The sequence below is a fragment of the Neophocaena asiaeorientalis genome, unplaced genomic scaffold (genome assembly GCF_003031525.2).
Source record: "Neophocaena asiaeorientalis asiaeorientalis breed wild unplaced genomic scaffold, Neophocaena_asiaeorientalis_V1.1 scaffold67, whole genome shotgun sequence".
Taxonomy (NCBI): Eukaryota; Metazoa; Chordata; class Mammalia; order Artiodactyla; family Phocoenidae; genus Neophocaena; species Neophocaena asiaeorientalis.
Window position 1 is genome coordinate 9451719 of NW_020173731.1, and position 18371 is coordinate 9470089.

The 18371-nt window shown below is 38.1% G+C and overlaps 1 protein-coding gene across 1 annotated transcript in view; it reads right to left on the bottom strand.

Annotated features, from left to right (window-relative positions):
- CR1L (complement C3b/C4b receptor 1 like) overlaps positions 1-17996 on the bottom strand; it is a 58067-nt gene extending 40071 nt beyond the window's left edge. Inside the window, exons 1-9 of the mRNA XM_024750878.1 lie at positions 17873-17996; positions 17477-17656; positions 16785-16884; positions 13559-13644; positions 10848-11246; positions 9195-9371; positions 9006-9108; positions 7579-7664; positions 983-1082 (exon numbers count right to left, since the gene is read on the bottom strand). Coding sequence (XP_024606646.1) covers positions 983-1082; positions 7579-7664; positions 9006-9108; positions 9195-9371; positions 10848-11246; positions 13559-13644; positions 16785-16884; positions 17477-17656; positions 17873-17996 — 1355 coding nt within the window. The remainder of the gene's footprint in view (positions 1-982; positions 1083-7578; positions 7665-9005; positions 9109-9194; positions 9372-10847; positions 11247-13558; positions 13645-16784; positions 16885-17476; positions 17657-17872) is intronic.
- Positions 17997-18371: the final 375 nt, after the last annotated feature.

The following is an 18371-nucleotide window of genomic DNA, read 5'->3' on the forward strand; positions in this document are numbered from 1 at the left end:
TTCTATATTATAAACACATATGAGAGATTTCTAATATCTTACTTTGTAGGTTATTCCCATGTTTATTGGAATACTCTGATTTATAGAGGAATATTTTCTCTGATTTCTCAAATTGGTCTTTTTATTTTCAATTGCTGTATCTTACCTTATATTTAATGATGTTTTGGCTTGCTCACCACAGAGACAGTTTTAGGCTTATTTCTGAGGGGAGGTGAGAAGGGACTGGTGATGAGATTGTATGGAAAGTTTTTAAGTCACCCAAGCTCAGACAAAGTGAGAAGGGGTGAATATTGATTTATCCTAGTTTAAACTTGCTGGATCATAGGTATAATAGCCTGGACAGAATAGCATGGGGCCGATGACTAGGGACAGTTTTTGCAGGAAGATTTAATATAGATATCTTTTTTCCCTCTAAGTTATTGTGCCAACTGAAAATTAGTAAACATTCTTTAATTGCTCCCTCTAAGTTGAGGCAATGGCTTCTAGCATGTTTCCCCATTCCAGGGAAAAGTCAAGTGCAAGAACTCCCTTAAGGTCGCCACTCTGTGTGCACTTTAACATTTACGTTTCCCAGAGCTGCTGTTACCTTTAATATTTATCCTCCCAAACCCTGCCCCAGGGTCCTCTAATCAGCTATACACCCGCTAACCTGTTAAGGATGTTTGCATGGTTCAACCAGCATTTTTCCTTTTATTTGGAAAGCTGGTCCTTTTTATTCAGTGAATATCTTTCTCATGTACTACCTTCAGCAGAAGCATGGTGCCCTCCCCTAGTTTTAATACAGGTACACATTGCGCCTTCTTTTTTTAGATTCCTTGATCAAATGCCTATGTTGTTCAAGCTACCATCTCTACCCAAAAGTCCTATTGCTTACTTTTTTAAGTACATACGTCAGTAGTCTGGTTTGCATATCTTAGACTGGGTGGAAGGTTGGCATTGCTGTTTTGCAACTCACATTCCAAAGATAGTGCTCCCAACTCACCCTTTATTACATGAATAATTAACTGTTGATCCAAACCGGGTATCTGTGTTTATATAAACCATGCCATTGAAGGGTTCTGGAGGTTTTCCACATGATTTTCCTACAGAAAAGAAGCAGAATTCGGGATGAGGTGTACAGTTCAATTTACATTTGTTTTTAAGATTCAGACTGGAGTGCAGCATACTGAACAGCCTGTATACTTCTGATTGTTCTACAGAATTGACCACTTTGAGGAAACTCACCATACAAGTAGCTATAGGGCACCTGCTTTTAAAACGACCAGTGAGCATCACCCAATAAAGGTCGTTTGTGGTTTTCCATCCCATCAGCCTAAATCAAAGGCCTTAAATTTGGGATTTTCCTCCTATCTTATTTAGTTCACTGTGACCCACATAATTTTCTTGTGCCCCTGTTTTATTCATTTCATGGTTTTAGCCACCAAGTGTAACCCCCAGTGAATGGAAAATTTTTCTCCAATTCCTCTTGTGAGAGCCATTCCTATGAAATGAATATCTAGTCAAGGTGTAGAAATGCAAGGCAATAAGAAGGGATGACTTACAAATCCACCCTCCATTTAAATACCTTGGGCAAAATTAGATGTCTCACCTTCAAAATTTGAACAAATTAAATCAGTTCTCACAGATTCTTTGATATACATAAATTGGCTCCCAGGAAGGGGTTACTCATATCTCTAAATATCTTGGCACTTGACGAGACCAAGTTTTCTAAGCAGGTGATAGAGAACATATTTTCAAAATACCCAAGGAAGCATTCATACTTCAAAGATGTCCCAACTGGAAACTCAGACTCATCAGTCAGGATTGTAGGCTTTGTAAATGGAAACTGTTTAGGGGCTTTACAATACTTGAAGACCAAAACCACAGAAATATCAAAGTGAGCAGACACTTCCACCCCATCTCCTCTTTCTCTCCAACTGAGCTGATAGATGGGATCACAGAAACAGAGACATAATAATGGCAAAAGAGTTTCTTCCCCTAAGGTAACCCCTGAAGTTACCTTAGGATGGTGCTTTACAAGAGCATCTACCCATCAGGAAATTTTTACTGCTTGGAAGACTATTCACCTTTTTGGCCTTTCTGTTCAAAGCAAGAGTTTTAGTCAATAGTTTCACATGCCAGGCCTTCTATCAGGGTGCCTTTATCTAGAGTTAAGTTAACCATTACATTCTCATTTACTGGTGTTAACATACTCATGTATATTAAGACATATTTACTGTCTCTTTTCACTTATTCCTCCCTACCTCAGTCTCAGGATGCCTACCATAAGCTGCTTCTCTGGTACTAAATAGCAGTCACCACTTGTAGTGGGTGAATGATGTCCCCCGCAAAGATACAACCATCTAAAACATTAGAATGGGAACTCATTTGGAATAAGGGTCATTTCAGATACAATTAAGGTAATGATCTTGAGATGAAATTATCCTGGATTACCAGAGTGAACCCTAATCCAGTGACTGCTGATGTCCTTTTATTTTTTTGCTTTTATTTATTTTTATTGGAGGATAATTGCTTTCCAACGTTGTGTTAGTTTCTGATGTACAACAAAATGAATCAGCTATATGTATACATATATCCCCTTCCTCTTGCACCTCCCTCCCAACCCCCATCCCACCCATCTAGAGCATCACAGAGCACCTCATCCCACCTCATCACAGAGCACCAAGCTGAGCTCCCTGTGCTTTTAAGAGAGAGGAAGTGGAGATTTGAGACACAGAGATATTGGAGAGAAGGCATGTGAAGACAGAGGCAGGGATTTAAGTGATGTGTCCACAAGCCAAGTAATATTAGGAGCCACCAGAAGCTGCAAGAAGGATCCTCCTTTTAGAGCCATAGGAGAGAGTGCAGCCCTGACAACACCTTGATTTCAGACTCCAGCCCCTAGACCTGTGAGAGAACTAATTTCTGTTGTTTTAAGCTACCTAGTTCATGGTTTATGGCAGCCCTAGGATACTAATAGACCACTCTTCTCATTCTGATGCAGACATTCAAGGACAAGGACAAAACAGACTAAGCCATTCAGTAGCTTCCTCTAAGAAGCTAGGTCTTCTTTACGAGAGCGTATACTGTGTGCTGCATAATTTGAAATAGAGTCTGAACTCAACTATCTCCTCTTTGGTGGAGACTGCTTCTATTTGCCCATTCAATAAGCCTGGCTGGGGACCTAGGCAACTGCATTTAAAGAAATCTCACTGGATTCTAATATCTACTATCCAGTTGGAGGGTGAGGAAGATCAAGGAAAGGTTAAATGCCTCTCATCGTGTGTAGCCTTTTCTCACTGGATTGCTCTTCTATCTCAAGGCTCCCCTGCCAATGATGCGGTATTCCAAGGTTGGTGCCACACCCCCACTCTATCCCAGCTTCCATTCTTCTCTTCCCCCACTCTCTTCACCACCCCACCAGCAAGTAGAATGATTAGCATCTTACCTAGTTAAACATCTTGGCACTGCTGGAAATATCTGTTTTAGCTATGGCATGTAATTTCGACACTTCCACTTATGACAAAGTTAAACTCACAAGAAAACACCATATCTCATTATAGAAATATAAAGGATGTGGTCCAGGTGTTCTGAACCCATTTAGGGTATATAGGGGTGGGCAGTGACCAACAGGACCAGAAAGTTCACAGTGAGGGTCAGGGATGCTCCAAACCTCATTCCCTTGACTGTCACTTGTGCAGTGGATGGTGCTCTCCCTAAAGAGATTGAAAGTCATCCCTCTATCTGGGTGGGGGTCACATATGCAAGATATTTCTTTTCCACAGGAAATGCCTCCCAGAGAAGTTCCTGTGTGGTTCCCATTAAGGATAGCCAGCGGATTTGGACAAAAGATTTCTAAAAGAGCTAAAAGTTACATTAAAATGCTTAAATTTTCATCTGGGTCGATTCCACAATTGTGGGATTCTGTGACTGTGTTGCCAGTTCAACAACAATTAAACTCTTAGGGAGAGTACAAACTACAATATAAATATATTAGGACACTGCTGAGATGCAGCTAAATGAAGTTACATCAAAATCAATTTTTATTATAAAAGTCTAAAAGGGACTTAAGCATCCTGAACTCTTCAGTGAGTTAAGCCTTCTGGATAATTGAGGCTTAAATAAACAAAAATCTTCTTAACCACATCCATTTAACAAGGAAATTATCCATTATTTCACCAAGGTTTTTTTTCTTTTTTTTTGAGCACCTACTATACAGCAAGTACTATTTTAAGCACAAAATAGGTGAGATCTTTTAACATCAAGGATCTTCATCCTAGAGAATTTTTTCCAAATATATACATTTACTATTTGTCTATCCATGATTTAATCTTCTCTTGATACCTTGAGGCTGTTATTCTCAAAGGCAAAATGAATGGTTACAGAAATGCTGCCACAGTGAAATGAAACATCTCCATACTCCAGTGCATGCTCCAAAGGCTCAGAAATGTTTTGACTTTTGAGATACTTATAGGTTTTACAGTTTGTTTTTATCATTGAAGAAACACACATTTCTTCTTTTGAGCGTTATGTATTTAGAGATGCTCCTTTCCCCTTCTGGTCTGATCTGTATTTAGGAAGAGGATACTGCAGCTTGAAAGAATTATGGATAAACTAACTATTCGAAGGGTGGAATAGCTTAACCAATGTTTACACTCTAGTAAGTGATTTTAGGTATATCCTTGAGTTCATGGGAGTAATTTTCTTCCTTCCTTTCTTCCTTCCTTTCTTTCTTTCTTTCTTTCTTTCTTTCTTTCTTTCTTTCTTTCTTTCTTTCTTTTCTTTCTTTCTTTCGTGTTTCTTAATTACATTAAGATTTTCAAATAGCTGACTTTCAAACATGAAAGATGTAACTATGGTTTCACTATATAGATCAGTACAATATGTTCAAATAATATTAAAGCAAAGTATTCATTTGAAAAAATAAATATATGTCTTTCAGTCATTACAATCAGAAGATGAAGCAACATCCTGGTGATTTAGTGCAGAAATAAATGTACAGATTGGATATATTAGTAGTGTTTCTCTATTTAACAGGTTACATATCTGTCATGAAAAAAGAAAAAGCTCCCTAATCCCACTTCCCTTCGCAGCTGTAGTCCCTTTTCTCTACCCCCTTTACATTAGAAGTCCTCTAAGATGTTGTCTATGGTCTGTCCTTCCTCCCCTTCATTATCCCTTGAACTCATTCCGATCGGGCATTTGCCCCCACAACTCTACTGAACTGCTTTTATCGAGGTCATTCATTACCTCCAAGTCGCTAAACCCAATGATAATTTTCTGTCCTCATATTATTTGACCTCTCTGAAGAATATAACGCAGTTTCTGAGACTCATCTCCTTAAACAAAGTTCTCCACTTGTCTTCCAAGATACCTCATCCTCCTGATTTTTCTCTCAACACACTGGCTGCTTCTTCTTAATCTCCTTTTCCGATTCCTTCTAATCTTTCCAACATCTTAATGTTGAATTTACAAGGCTCAGACCATGCATCTATTCTCTGGCCCCATTCACTCTCTGGGTGATCTCACTTAATCTCTATTTTAAACTCTATATCTAAACCATCAGCAAATCCTGTCATTTCTACCTTCAGAATATATCCAGAATTTGAATACTGCTTATCACTTCTCTCAGTGTTATCCTGGGCCAACATCTCTGGTTTGATTTTTGCAATAGCCTCCCAGCTTGTATCCTCAGCTCTACCCTCAGATTTTCTTGGCTACAGGTATCTTTTGGGCCTTCAGTTGCTTTCTCAATTGAGAGTGCTAATACCACTGCTACCTCATTGCCTGACAACACTGGCTGTGTCAGCACTCCCAAGGGTGAGATGGGCTTCTGCACAGCCTCTGCTGTACCACTGCAGTGGAAGTCACAGTAGTTCTAAATCGAAGCCAACATGACTGGATCCATGTCCACTCTGGCTCCTTCTATCACTTCCTGGCTTAGGTGGAGTACCAGGCAACAGATCACGGGCTCTAGTGTCCCCAGAGTCTGATCAGGGAGAGAAATAATACAACATGAAATCCAAGGACTTAATAGCCTTGGAATAAACAGAAGATGAGAGACAGGAAAGACCGAGCAGATAAGTTGCTTGTTCTTTCTCTTCTAATGGTCAGTTCTGGTTCCACAGAATCTCTCTGGAGATGTCCTATACGGCCAAACAACCAGCCATCTTTCTTGTGAAGCTTATGGCCACTTCAATAACACAATCTCTTTGATTTATTTGCTTTTCTTTCCTCTCCACCTCCCTTTTTATTTTCCTTCACCTTTGCTGCCCTGGGACTATACCCTCCAGTAGAGCATTATAACTCAAACTTTGTCTCTGGCACTGTTTTTTGGGGAATCTCAATCTAAGATACATCCTTTCAACTCAGCTCTCTCTAGAGTAGCCTGAGTGAAATCATTAAAAGTAAGTTAGAGGGGCTTCCCTGGTGGCGCAGTGGTTGAGGGTCCGTCTGCCGATGCAGGGGACATGGGTTCGTGCCCCGGTCCGGGAAGATCCCACATGCCGCGGAGCAGCTGGGCCCGTGAGCCATGGCCGCTGAGTCTGTGCGTCTGGAGCCTGTGCTCTGCAACGGGAGAGGCCACAACAGTGAGAGGCCCGTGTACCACAAAAAAAAAAAAAAGTTAGATCATGTTACTTTTCTACTCATAATACTCCAATGGCTTTTCATCTTGCTTAGAGTGAAAACCTAAATTCTTACAGAGTATAGAGTTATTCTCTTTTATTGCTCCTGTATACTTCTGTATTTGCTCACTGAACATCAGCCATGTTGACTTCTGAGAAATGTCAGGAGCAGGCTTTTCAAAGAAAATGCCAGGAACACTTCTGCCTTGGACCTTTGTAGTTTCTGCTCCATCTGCATGGAAAGTTCTTCCTCTATCTTTGCACATTGGTAATCAATCAATTTTCATCAATGCTCAAATGTTATTTTCTCTTTTTCTTCCTTAATCATTTTATTTTAAATGGAAGCAATTTTTTTCTGGAATTCCTTTTTCCCATTTACACAACTATTTTTTGCATTACCCTGTTCTTTTCTTAATAACACTTAGTATTATTTGAAATTGTCTATTTATGTGTTTGCTTGTTTACTTCTTTTATATATATATATATATAAAACATTGGAGCAGGGACCTAGTCTGTCTTGTTTACAGGCATATTCCTAGTATCTAGAAGACTGGTTGGCACATAGTAGTTACTCAAAAAAAAATCTGTTGAAAGAATGTGTATATGATGGATTGATGATTGAAGAAAGGATAAAAAAAAGCTGAAGTGTGACTATCATTTTTGAGAAGGAAAAAGGGAACATTTGACAAAGCTTCAGGCCATAAATTTCTCCCCATCTGTGAAGCATTTCTTCCCATTTATAGCACATAGTACGTTTATAAATATTTATAGAATGACACACAAAGCCCATGATGTTCAGGTTTATTTCCCCAAAAAAACATTCTTTGTAACTATTTCAACAATAAATATTTGTATCAAAAACAAAATAAACAGAGGGACAGACATTAGATAATTTCATGTGGTAAAATGCAACAAGAAAATGAAAAAAACAAGGAGAAAGATGCAGACCTGAACAGATATTCTTTCTACTTACGTTCACACACAGGAACACTGTTATTCCAAAGGCTTTTCGTTCCAACCAAGATACAGTAACTGGCCGAGCTTCCCTTTAACTGGAACCTAAGGAACAAAAAGCAGTAGTGACTGGATGAGCACACCATTTCTCTCTTCCATCCATTGACAGATCTCAGCTACTTCTCTTCTGCTAAAACACAATTTAATGCCTAGGTTAAATCCCAAATGAAAGAAAAAGCTCAGTCCATTTTGTGTCTCAGCTGATAGAGGCTCAGAAACCAAAACATTTTAAAATATTGATGCTTCCAATGAGGACAAAGCAATGACACCTGTCAAAGCTCAGTAATCAGACTCGCCTGAACTGAAGAAGGTACAAAAAACATAGGCATTTCCTTAGTATGGTCCTGGACCTTCAGGAGACCATCTTACCCTGACTGCTCTCTGACAAGCCCCCTTTTGTCATTAGGAGAAACTTTGTCCTCTAATGCAAAGCGTGGCATTTTCCTCTTTTAGTAGACCAGGAGGAAAACAACTCCTGATTTAAGCAAATCAGAGAACATGAGGAAAGATATCAGAGACTGTTCCTTTTGCCAATACATTTGGAATGTTCCTGAATGAGACTTCTGACATATCTGGATTACTGAAGAGTAAAGCCAAATTATCTAGGAAAAATAAGAAACGGTGAGGAGACAGGATTCCTTGGAGTACAATCATCCTGAAACATCTGGTTTATTGTCAGACCAGTGGCTCCTGAATTGCCTCTGGGTCTTTATTGGGTGACTGGTAATTGATGCTTGTCAAGAGTCCTTGGAATATACTAAGAACAACTGCTCTATTATCCATGCTTTTTATCTGCCAATGGTGTTGGAACATAATATCAAGATCATTTAGATTCACACGAAGAGTTAATGATGTTACTTGAAATATGAACAGCAGTCTTCATGCTCTTTCAACACAGCCTAATACTAATTAGATGATATGTAATTATTACAGATTAAAAATACTTCTGCTTACTCTTTTGTTCCTATTCCAAATGCCACTAATGATTGGTTTAAAAATTTCCTGACACAATCCTTGCATGTCATCTGTCTTATAAATAACTTTCATTCGTATATATCGAACTTAACCTCTGGAATATTTCTCTCTTCATGCCTACAAATTACTATTTATCCATTTTATCCAAACACTTAATGTTCCACCTAAATATTCAAGTTCTGTTGTTATGTTTCTGCTGTTCAGTATATTTACCACTTTTCCTTTTTAAGCATCTGTTCATGGTCCATCTGGTTCTTACCATACTTCCCAATCACTGTTTGAGATATTAGTCTCTTCTAGTACTTTTTCTCCATTAGTCAGCCTCCTTTTTGGATAAAACCCATTGCCCAGGACATCAGCATATCAGCATCTGGCAGTGTGGCCCTGGTCTCTTTTCCAGTTCACACTCACCCCTCATCACAAATGAAGGACACTTTTGCCCCAAGGTGGAAATTAAGTGGAAAGAGCACATGTCCATTAGGAAGTTGGTCCAGGAAGGCAGCACATGATTTCACTAGGGAAAAAAAAAAAAAACAAGAGTAAGACTGCCATGTAAGGGACAAAGAGATTGATCTGCAAACCAGAAGAGAGTATAGGCACCTGCACATCTGGGAGCTTCTGGGCTCCAGTCTCCCTGGGGCATACAGTGCAGAGAAGCAGCCCCTCTGAGATCATAGCCGGGCTCACAGCTGTAGAACACTTCCTGCCCAGAGGAAAAGTTGTTCCTGTGGCTTGGAGTGTGTTTACCATGCAGGACTTCTGGAGGTGGCTGACATACTGGGTAAAGAACAGTAAAGTACCTGTCAGTTACAGTTAGAGAATCATAATTAAGGGAGTACAGGTATAACAAAGGAAGTCAAATGATACTCCAATCCCCTTGTTTTACTAATGTGGAAGTTAAGGATAGGGAAGAGATGTAGCCCAAAACCTCACAGCTAGTACGAGGTAGAGAATTAGAACCCAGTCCTTCCCAGCACAAGTTCTAAAATACATTCATTAGTCCACCAGGCATGCTGTCTCTTCTTCCACTGCTAGCTCTCTAGAATAGAGTCACTAGTACTGGTGGGCTACCCAACTCACATATTTGCTAGAAAGGCAATACAATTTACAGCCTCATCTTTCAGGTAATGAGAAGGTCACCTGAGCCTAAACCTGTAACAGATTTCCCCTTATCTCTTTTTTTCACACTTCTATGATCAAAGTGTAGTAATTACCCATACTGTATCTGTTTGTCCTCCCAGCTGCCCTCTCATTGGTTGTACAAGGCTGATATGGGTTGGCGGAAAAACTGTAAGCTCCCTCTCTGTCCCTAGTATCAACCACAATATTTACCAATCCACTTCTACAGTCCTTCTTATGCCAGCTATTGGCATAAGACAAGACCAGCCATTGAGAACAAAATCCCCTAAATAAGCCAGTCCTTGTAATGACAGGACACATTTCTTAGAGAATATTCAACTCAAGGTGTGGCTGCCTCTATTCACAGTCCTTTTGGTATGTGCTAGGGGCATTAGAACTCATTTGAACTTTAACTTAACCTGTATCTAATTAAAGATGAATGAAAAATCTGTTTGGCTTTGAGCAAGTTACTTGCACTTTCAATTTCAGATTTCTAATGATAAAATGTAGGAGGTGGACGAAAACAAACCCTAAAGTCTTTGTCACTATTCTGAGGCTATGATATCTTTTTTCATAAGCCAGTTTCTTTCTGTGATAGATGCTGATAAAAGTAGAATTCTGTAAAGCAAAGTTCTGTCAAGAACCAGAGCATTCAACTTTAGGGGCTGACACACTGCATTCTATTCCTGGATATGCCACTTAGTAGCACATAATTTCGACAACTTATTTAACCTCTGAAAGACCAAGCTAACTTCACTGTCCTATGGATATAAGGATAGCACTATTTCAAAGGAGTGTTGCAAAGAGTAAACAAGATTATTATACAGCTGGCCAGAAAGTCCACATCATTCTTGAATACAACTGAGAGATATTGGAGCTGGTACTTTGCCTTCAGAATTCCTCAATACGAGAGTCCCAAATGTCTCCTTCCTTGAATAATTAAACTCTTGCTTCTCAAAATGAAGGCACTTACACACAAGAGCAAACACACATTTTCCTAATTTTGTGCTTCCTTGCCCCAAATTTACTCACACTGCTCACCACACATCCTCCCCCGAGAACTGACACTAACCTCCTGATCCTCCTAAAACTCACATCATTTGTAGACCCCTTCAAAGCCTCAGTCAGACTCACCCCTGGAGCAGCTGGGCAACTTCGGCCCCCACTTGTTTTGGGCCTGGCATTCAACAGTGGAGGGTCCTTTCATGGCAAAGCCGGGCTGACACCTAAACCTCACGCTTTCACGTAAAGAAAATAAGCTTTTGTTCTCAGACATCCTTATTCCATTTTCAATGACTGGAGGCGTGCATTTATTAGGTGCAATGCACTGAGGGGGAGGGCCACTCCAGATGCCAACTCGATTGTCTTCACTGGTGCAATATATTGACGGCTCACCCACGAGGTCAAACAGCTTCTGCCTTCTCTCCCCAAGACTGCAGCGATAGGTCACCACTGTTCCGTATTGAAAGTATTCTCTGTTGGTGCTAATGAAATCTCCATTGGCGATGGCTGGGGGTGGCCCACAACGAATGCCTGGGAAAAGGGACAGCAAGATAAAACCTCAGTTTCTTAAAGTTGTATTCAATTATGAATTTTGGTAACCAAATTAAAAAATGATCAAAATGTCACTATTCAGAACACTTCTGCTCTTGTCTAATACTTGTTAATGTACAGACATGTTTTTACACAATCGCAGATTAGATAGCCACAATATTATGACCTCTGCTCTTCTCAATTAATGCTATTTCAATAAATGTATCCATGTATTATTATAGTCCACATACTTCTCCTTTTAAGTGAGAATTTATATGTTATTTAACTATTTTTAATTCAATTCTTTCTCTGTAGAGGGCATTTGGATTAATTCTATTGGTTATTAATGTGGTATAGCATACAATATAGTCTATCAAATAAATAAAAACCAAAAGCTCTGGTACAACTAATAAAAAATAAACAAACACACAATATTACACACAACAAACATAACAATCACAGATTCAGAAGTAATAAAAATAACTGAATATCTATCTACTCTATGCTAATAATCTTGAAAATGAGGATGTTAGAAATAAAAATATATTTTGCCAATATTGACTCAAGAAAAGGTAGCATATAGAAGAAGTGGAAAAAAATATCAAAAACACTACTGCTAAAAAGGTATGAAGCACAGATAATTTTATCGACAAATTTAATCTAATATTCAAGTAACAGATAATTTCTAGGCAGTTTAAATCATTCCTGAGCATATAAAATATCAAAGTAGATATCAAAGTAGATACTTTTATTTATTCATTTATTTTTAAATAAATCAAAGTAGATACTTTGATATCTAAGTAGATACTTTTATTTATTTATTTATTTTTGCTTAAGAAAATATTTAAGAAGTGGCATCTTTATTGTAGAAAATTTATAAAATATAAATAAAAATCACCTTTAAGCCCATTACCTAACTTTAAATCATTCCTGAGCATATAAAATAATTCTATCATTTTTGGCATGAATATTAAAGTAGATACTTTTATTTATTTATTTATTTTTGCTTGAGAAAATATTTAAGAAGATGCATATTTATTGTAGAAAATTTATAAAATATAAATAAAAATCACCTTTAAGCCCATTATCTAGAAGGAATCACTATTAACTATTTAATGTGCAATCTTTAATACACACACACACACACACACACATATTTTTTTTCTAAAATATCTTTGCCACCTAAGTAATATTTCAGAGTACAAACATACTAACTGATTCCATTTGAAAGTGTTCTCTCTCTTGTCAAATGCATTCCAGCATATTTTAAACTTTTTTTATTAGAACACATTCCGTGTACCTTTATAAGATTATTATTTTGTAGATTATTTCCAGAACATTGTTTGGAAATATGCACAATATTTAGATTCTTTTGACTTTTTCACTATCATAAAATAATAATATAGGTAACATCTGTACATCAATCCTCGCAAAAACCCACGGTGATTTTTTAAAGTCATGAACTGTAGAATTTCTGGATTAAAGGCTTGCGTACAGTTAAGGTTTTTGATACATACTGTGTACTGGCCTGTTAGAAAATTCATTACCACTTATCCTACTATCAGCTGAGTTAAGAGTGTTGATTTCTTTTTTTTTTTTAACATCTTTTTTGGAGTATAATTGCTTTACATTGTTGTGTTAGTTGCTGCTGTATAACAAAGTGAATCAGCTATACGTATACACATATCCCCATATCCCCTCCCTATTGCGTCTCCCTCCAACCCTCCCTGTCCCACCCCTCTAGCTGGTCACAAAGCACCGAGCTCATTTTTTTACGTTATCACCAAACCCAGGGTTATATCTTTATGTTCTTTGTTCATTTGCAACTGCTCCTTTCTCTATGTGCCCTGAAGTGTAGAAAGTTCATATTCCAAACAACTCATGGGAAAGATGGCATATCACTGTCCAGACAAAGAATAAGAGAGCAGGGAGGGCCCACGGCTTGAACAGATGACCTGGGATTAAGACTTGACAGACAGGAAGGAAGGCACTTTCACTAACCTTGTATTCATTTACTTCACTAAAGAGAACAATCTTCAACCTGGAAGGTGTTCAACCCACAAAAGAAGAATTTGGGTGCTCTTCTAAATGAGTTCCAAACTATTGTTTAAAATAAATTATACCCTAGGATAAGGAAAAATCAGGAGGAACTAGAAGCTTGGAACATTGTGAGCACCTTTAAGGGTAGGAGTGTTTTCTTCAAATATCAGAAGGATACTATTGCCAAAAGGGATGAAATTTATCCTTTGTAATTCTAGGGGCCAACTGTAGGATTGAGCATGGAATAAATGGGGCTAGAGATTTCAACTCACGTTCACAAATTGGTGGCTCTGAATCCCAAAAGACAGTACTGCCTGAGATAATACATTCAGCAGCTGAGTGACCAATGAGTTGATACCTGAAACCAAAAATGAAAAATAGGCATGCTGTATACACATCCCATCAATTTCCTCAGCATGCATACATGCATGGCAAATCTGAAAGGCTACAATCTGAAAGAAGTTCAAGGACTAGCCTAAACTCCACCTATTTTATCTGACTTTTCTTATTTCTCTTTTTCTATCCTCTCACTGTTGAAAGGAATATTTCCTCTCTAACTCCTCATGGCTCGCTCTGCTTCTTCATTTCTTGGTTTCATTTTGGATTGTACCCAGTACCTAAATAAAACAATACTTCTGTAGACCTGCCTGATAATTTTCTTCTTAAAATCTGTTTTTTCTTATATTATTATTGTTACTTAATTTTCTTTTTGCATTTTCCTGATATACATAAATATACATATTGTATATTAACACTGCTACGTCATTTTAGTTTAGGCATGTTTCTTGTACATACAACAAGATTTGTGATGCTTTTGATCCTATTTGGAAACTTTTGTTTTTCAACAGGGATATTAAACCATTCAAATTTACTGAACTACATGGTATGGTTGATCTTGATTTTGTCATCAGTTCATAATGTTCCTTCATAATGTTCAGTGGTAAGTACATAGCAGTGAATACAGCCGATCTGCCCCAAATATAAGGGGGCTTATTTCTGGTGAATGAGATGGATATAGTCCATGCTATTCCTTTTTCTTCCCTCTCATTTGCTACATGAAACAGATAGGTGAACCTCTTTTCGTTGCTCTAATAATTTGGAAGCTAAATAACTGATTTTTGTTCCTTCGAAATTTCATTTCATGCGTTATGTATTGGGTTGGCCAAAGAGTTCGTTCAGGTTTTTCCGCTACATCCTCTGGAAAAACCTAAGCGAACTTTTTGGCCAACCCAATACATACATAACACAGGTATTCAACCCTATTTTCTCAATTTTGGTGTCAAAATATATAAAGTCTACCCATCTCCTATGTACTAAATGTCTAGACTATGTTTTTCTTTTTGCTTTCTTCTCTTTTCTAGTTTTACGGATATATTTTATGACTTCAGAAATTGTTATTAGATTATGATTACATTCTCAAGTTTCACTTTTTAACAATTAGTTCTGTCATTGTATTAAGTTTTATAAGTTTGTTGAAAATATTTGAACTTTTTAAAAAATTTGTTTTTCTTTTGTTTGATTTTTGGCAATTTTCTACCTCACCAGTATTTATCATTACCTTTAAGAAAATACTTATGGATTGCCTGAGTTTATCTTTTTCCTTCTCCCGGGAAGTATACTTCCTGTAAAGTACACAGGTGTGATTTTTAGGTCCTTGCTTATCCTTTACTGTACATCTGTAGCCTCTAGATGTGAATACTAGCTTAGCTCATTAGAAACTCCATCTTCTGCAATTTAGTGATGTGAAGGATCAATGTGATATCAATACAAATTAATTTCCTGCACAGCTATTATAGTTTATTAATTTCCTTTCTGCATTCTTGAGGTTTTTTTCATGATCCCTGAAATACAGATGATTCCCTAGTGATGGCTAAATATGGGCTTATTGTTTTCCCTTCTGGAATTTTTGTTACATGTAATTTGAATCCCAGTACTCTTTTAGACATATTTTCTCTTCTTCTTCATCCTTTTCCACTTAATTCTGGGAGAATTTAATTTATCTTCTTACCCTCTGCTTTAATTTTCTACAATATTCAGTGTGTTTATCACAGAATTTTTCTTTAGTTTGACAATTGTGTTTTTCATTCATATGCAAACATTCTCTATTTCCTAACTAGGTTCACAGAAACAGCGTGCAACTGGATCTTGTTAAAAACGTAAACAGGAGATTTCTCTAAAAGTTTCTCTTATTTCTTGGAAGTAACTCTATTTTGTAAGAGGACATTTCTTCCGATTTTTCAGATTGCTCTTTTTACATTAATTTCCTGTAACATATCATAAGCTCAACGGTTTTCTATTTTATGCCATTGAGAGGTTCACTCTTATTCCGTAATACAATATAAAGAGGGTATAGACAGAGAATTTATAGATTGTACTTAAAAATGCTCGGAGAAAGACAGAGTGTTTAGATTTACTCTAATTTCACTTTGTCAGATTATAGGTACTATGATCTGTAAGGCCTTGCTTAGCAAATATGCTGAAGGCTACAAGTTCCTTTTCAGTGTTTATCATGGCAGTGCAAATTTAGCCCATATTCTCTAACTGGTTCAGCTGCTCCCACTGGGAGTGAGGTTGAGACTGAGCAAGGGTAAGCACCCTTGTGGGTGGGACTGCCGCCCAGTAAACACTTTATGTCTGACATTTTCACAGGGGACTCTGTTATGGGTTGAACAGTGTACCCCAAAAAGTATGTGGAAGCCCTAGCCCCCAATCCCCATGAAAGCGACCTTATTTGGAAATAGGGCCTTTGCAGATATAATCATGTTAAGATGAGGTCATTAGGGTGGGCCCTAATCCAATATGACTGGAGTCCTCAAAAAAGAGAGAACTTTGGACATAGACCCACACAGACAGGACAGTGCCGTGTGAAGACACAGACACAGAATGAAGAGGGCTATGGGAAGACAGAGGCAGAAACGGGAGTGATGCGCCACACGCCAAGGAAGCCCTGAGGTTACCATAATCTGGAAGAGGCAAGGAGGGATCGTCCCTCAGAGGCTTTGGAGGGAACATGTCCTGCTGGCACCTTGATTTTGGACCTGTAACCTCCAGAACCTTGAGAGAATCAATTTTTGTTGCTGTTCTGAGATACCCACTTTGTCCTACTTCTTATGGCAGCCCTAGCAAATGAATAGTGCAGTTACCTTATAAGATCTGCTTTCTACACAGTGGCTCCGTGGCCTTCCCCTTCTTTCAGCAATGTCTGCTCTGGGCAAGCGCTGTTTGTACGGTTTGACTATGCCCTCCCCCCATTTTCTTCCTTTCTACCTGGTGAATACCTCACTTTTCTTGTATGTACTGCCCTGGCTTCCAGCAAGGAGACAGATTTCCCCTCAAATCTTAGCATACCTTTGTCCATTTCAATTAGCAGTTAAACACCTACGTTCAAGCTTCTTGAGAACAGATGGTAATAGCCTAGTCCTCTTTTCCAAGATATGACCAGAAGGTAGTATCGCTGGCCTGGAACTCTTGAACCAAGAGATGTTCCTGCCCACTCACCCTCTATTACAAGAAAAATTGATTCTGGATCCGAACTGGGTGTCTGTATCTATATGCACCACACCATTCACAGGATCTGGAGGAGTATTACATGATTTACCTTGGGAAAGAAAGAGAATTTTGGAGCCAGGAAGAGTAATTTAAACTTTTGTTAGTGTATAACAAGTCAGTCCCCACCTGACTGTAGCTTTCTGAAGAGCATATGCAATTCTGATGGGTCTACAGATTTTGCCACCTTGAGGAACCTCACCAGACTGCCTCAGGATCAGCCACCCACTAAGCACCACTTTCAAAGAGACCTCCCCTCTAAATCTCACCTGTCTTTGCCTCAAATCTCTTATCTAAATAGAAAGGTCATTTGTGGCCTTATATCCCACCAGTATAAACGTTTGTATTACCTGGTTATTCAAACAGTTTATGTCTCCTTACACATTTTTTTCCTGATCTGGAGTAATTCATTATTCACTACCCCATTAAAAAAATGGAGTTCTCCTGCAAATATTCCTTGAAACATTCTCAGGAGACAAGCATTTCAACCAATAATTAGGGGTGACCTACAAGACCAACTATTACCTCCACCTATGTGAACATGTTTGACAAAGTTTTCTTATCTTTAAAATTTGGAGAAATTAAATAAGATCCTATAGATACTTTGACAAACATAGGAACGCTCCAATGCAGGGCTTACTCACGTTTACAGACATCTTTGGCACTTGACCACGTGAGGTTTTGTAGACACGTGATAGAGAATGACTTCCTGTGGTACTCAGGGCGGCATTCATACTTTAAAGATGTCCCAATGGGAAACTCAGATTCATTGGTCTGGATTTTCAACTTGGCAAATTGAAAATGATCTGGGGTGTTACAGTGACCTAGAGACCAAAAAATCAAGAACATCAGAGTTAACAAAAAGATATCCAATGCCATTCTTCCTTTTCTCTTTCTTGTTAGATTTGGTATCAGAACAAAAGAAACTTTTAGTTGTGGAAAGATAATTTCCTTGTAATCTTTGAAGGGAAATTTCCATTAGCATGTGCCCATTAGAAAATATACTATCGGAAGGCTATTTTGCTATCTGGGCATTTTACTCATATCATTTACTGTAAAAGACAGCTCCAATTCATTTTTCACATTTTTAGGGAGACAGAGGAGTGTTTCTGCCCAGGTTACACCTGGTCTGGTTTCTTTGTACTTCAGTGTATCAAAACCCATGCTTACAAGCAAGAATGGAGAACTCAAGGTGTTTTTTGAAACTAGGAAGCAGCCACCAACTTTCTAGGTCTGATTCCTAAGCTGGCCAATTCAACACAACAAGGAAATAAACAGCATCTCTTCAAAATAAAAACAACAACAACAAAACTAAAACAGAAACATTGTGTAAAGTATATGTTGAATCCAATTCTAGCTTTAGCTCCAAGCCCCTACACCTAAAGCTCTAGGTTTGAGAAGTGAAAACTCACTTTGGATTCAAGTAGTATGAAATTAAAAAAGTGTATATGTTTGGAAAAATAGAAATCGTTTCCACTTGGTTTTGACAATAACTTCTCTTTTAGTTTCTATTCCAGCTGTCCTCCACCTCCCTTTCAA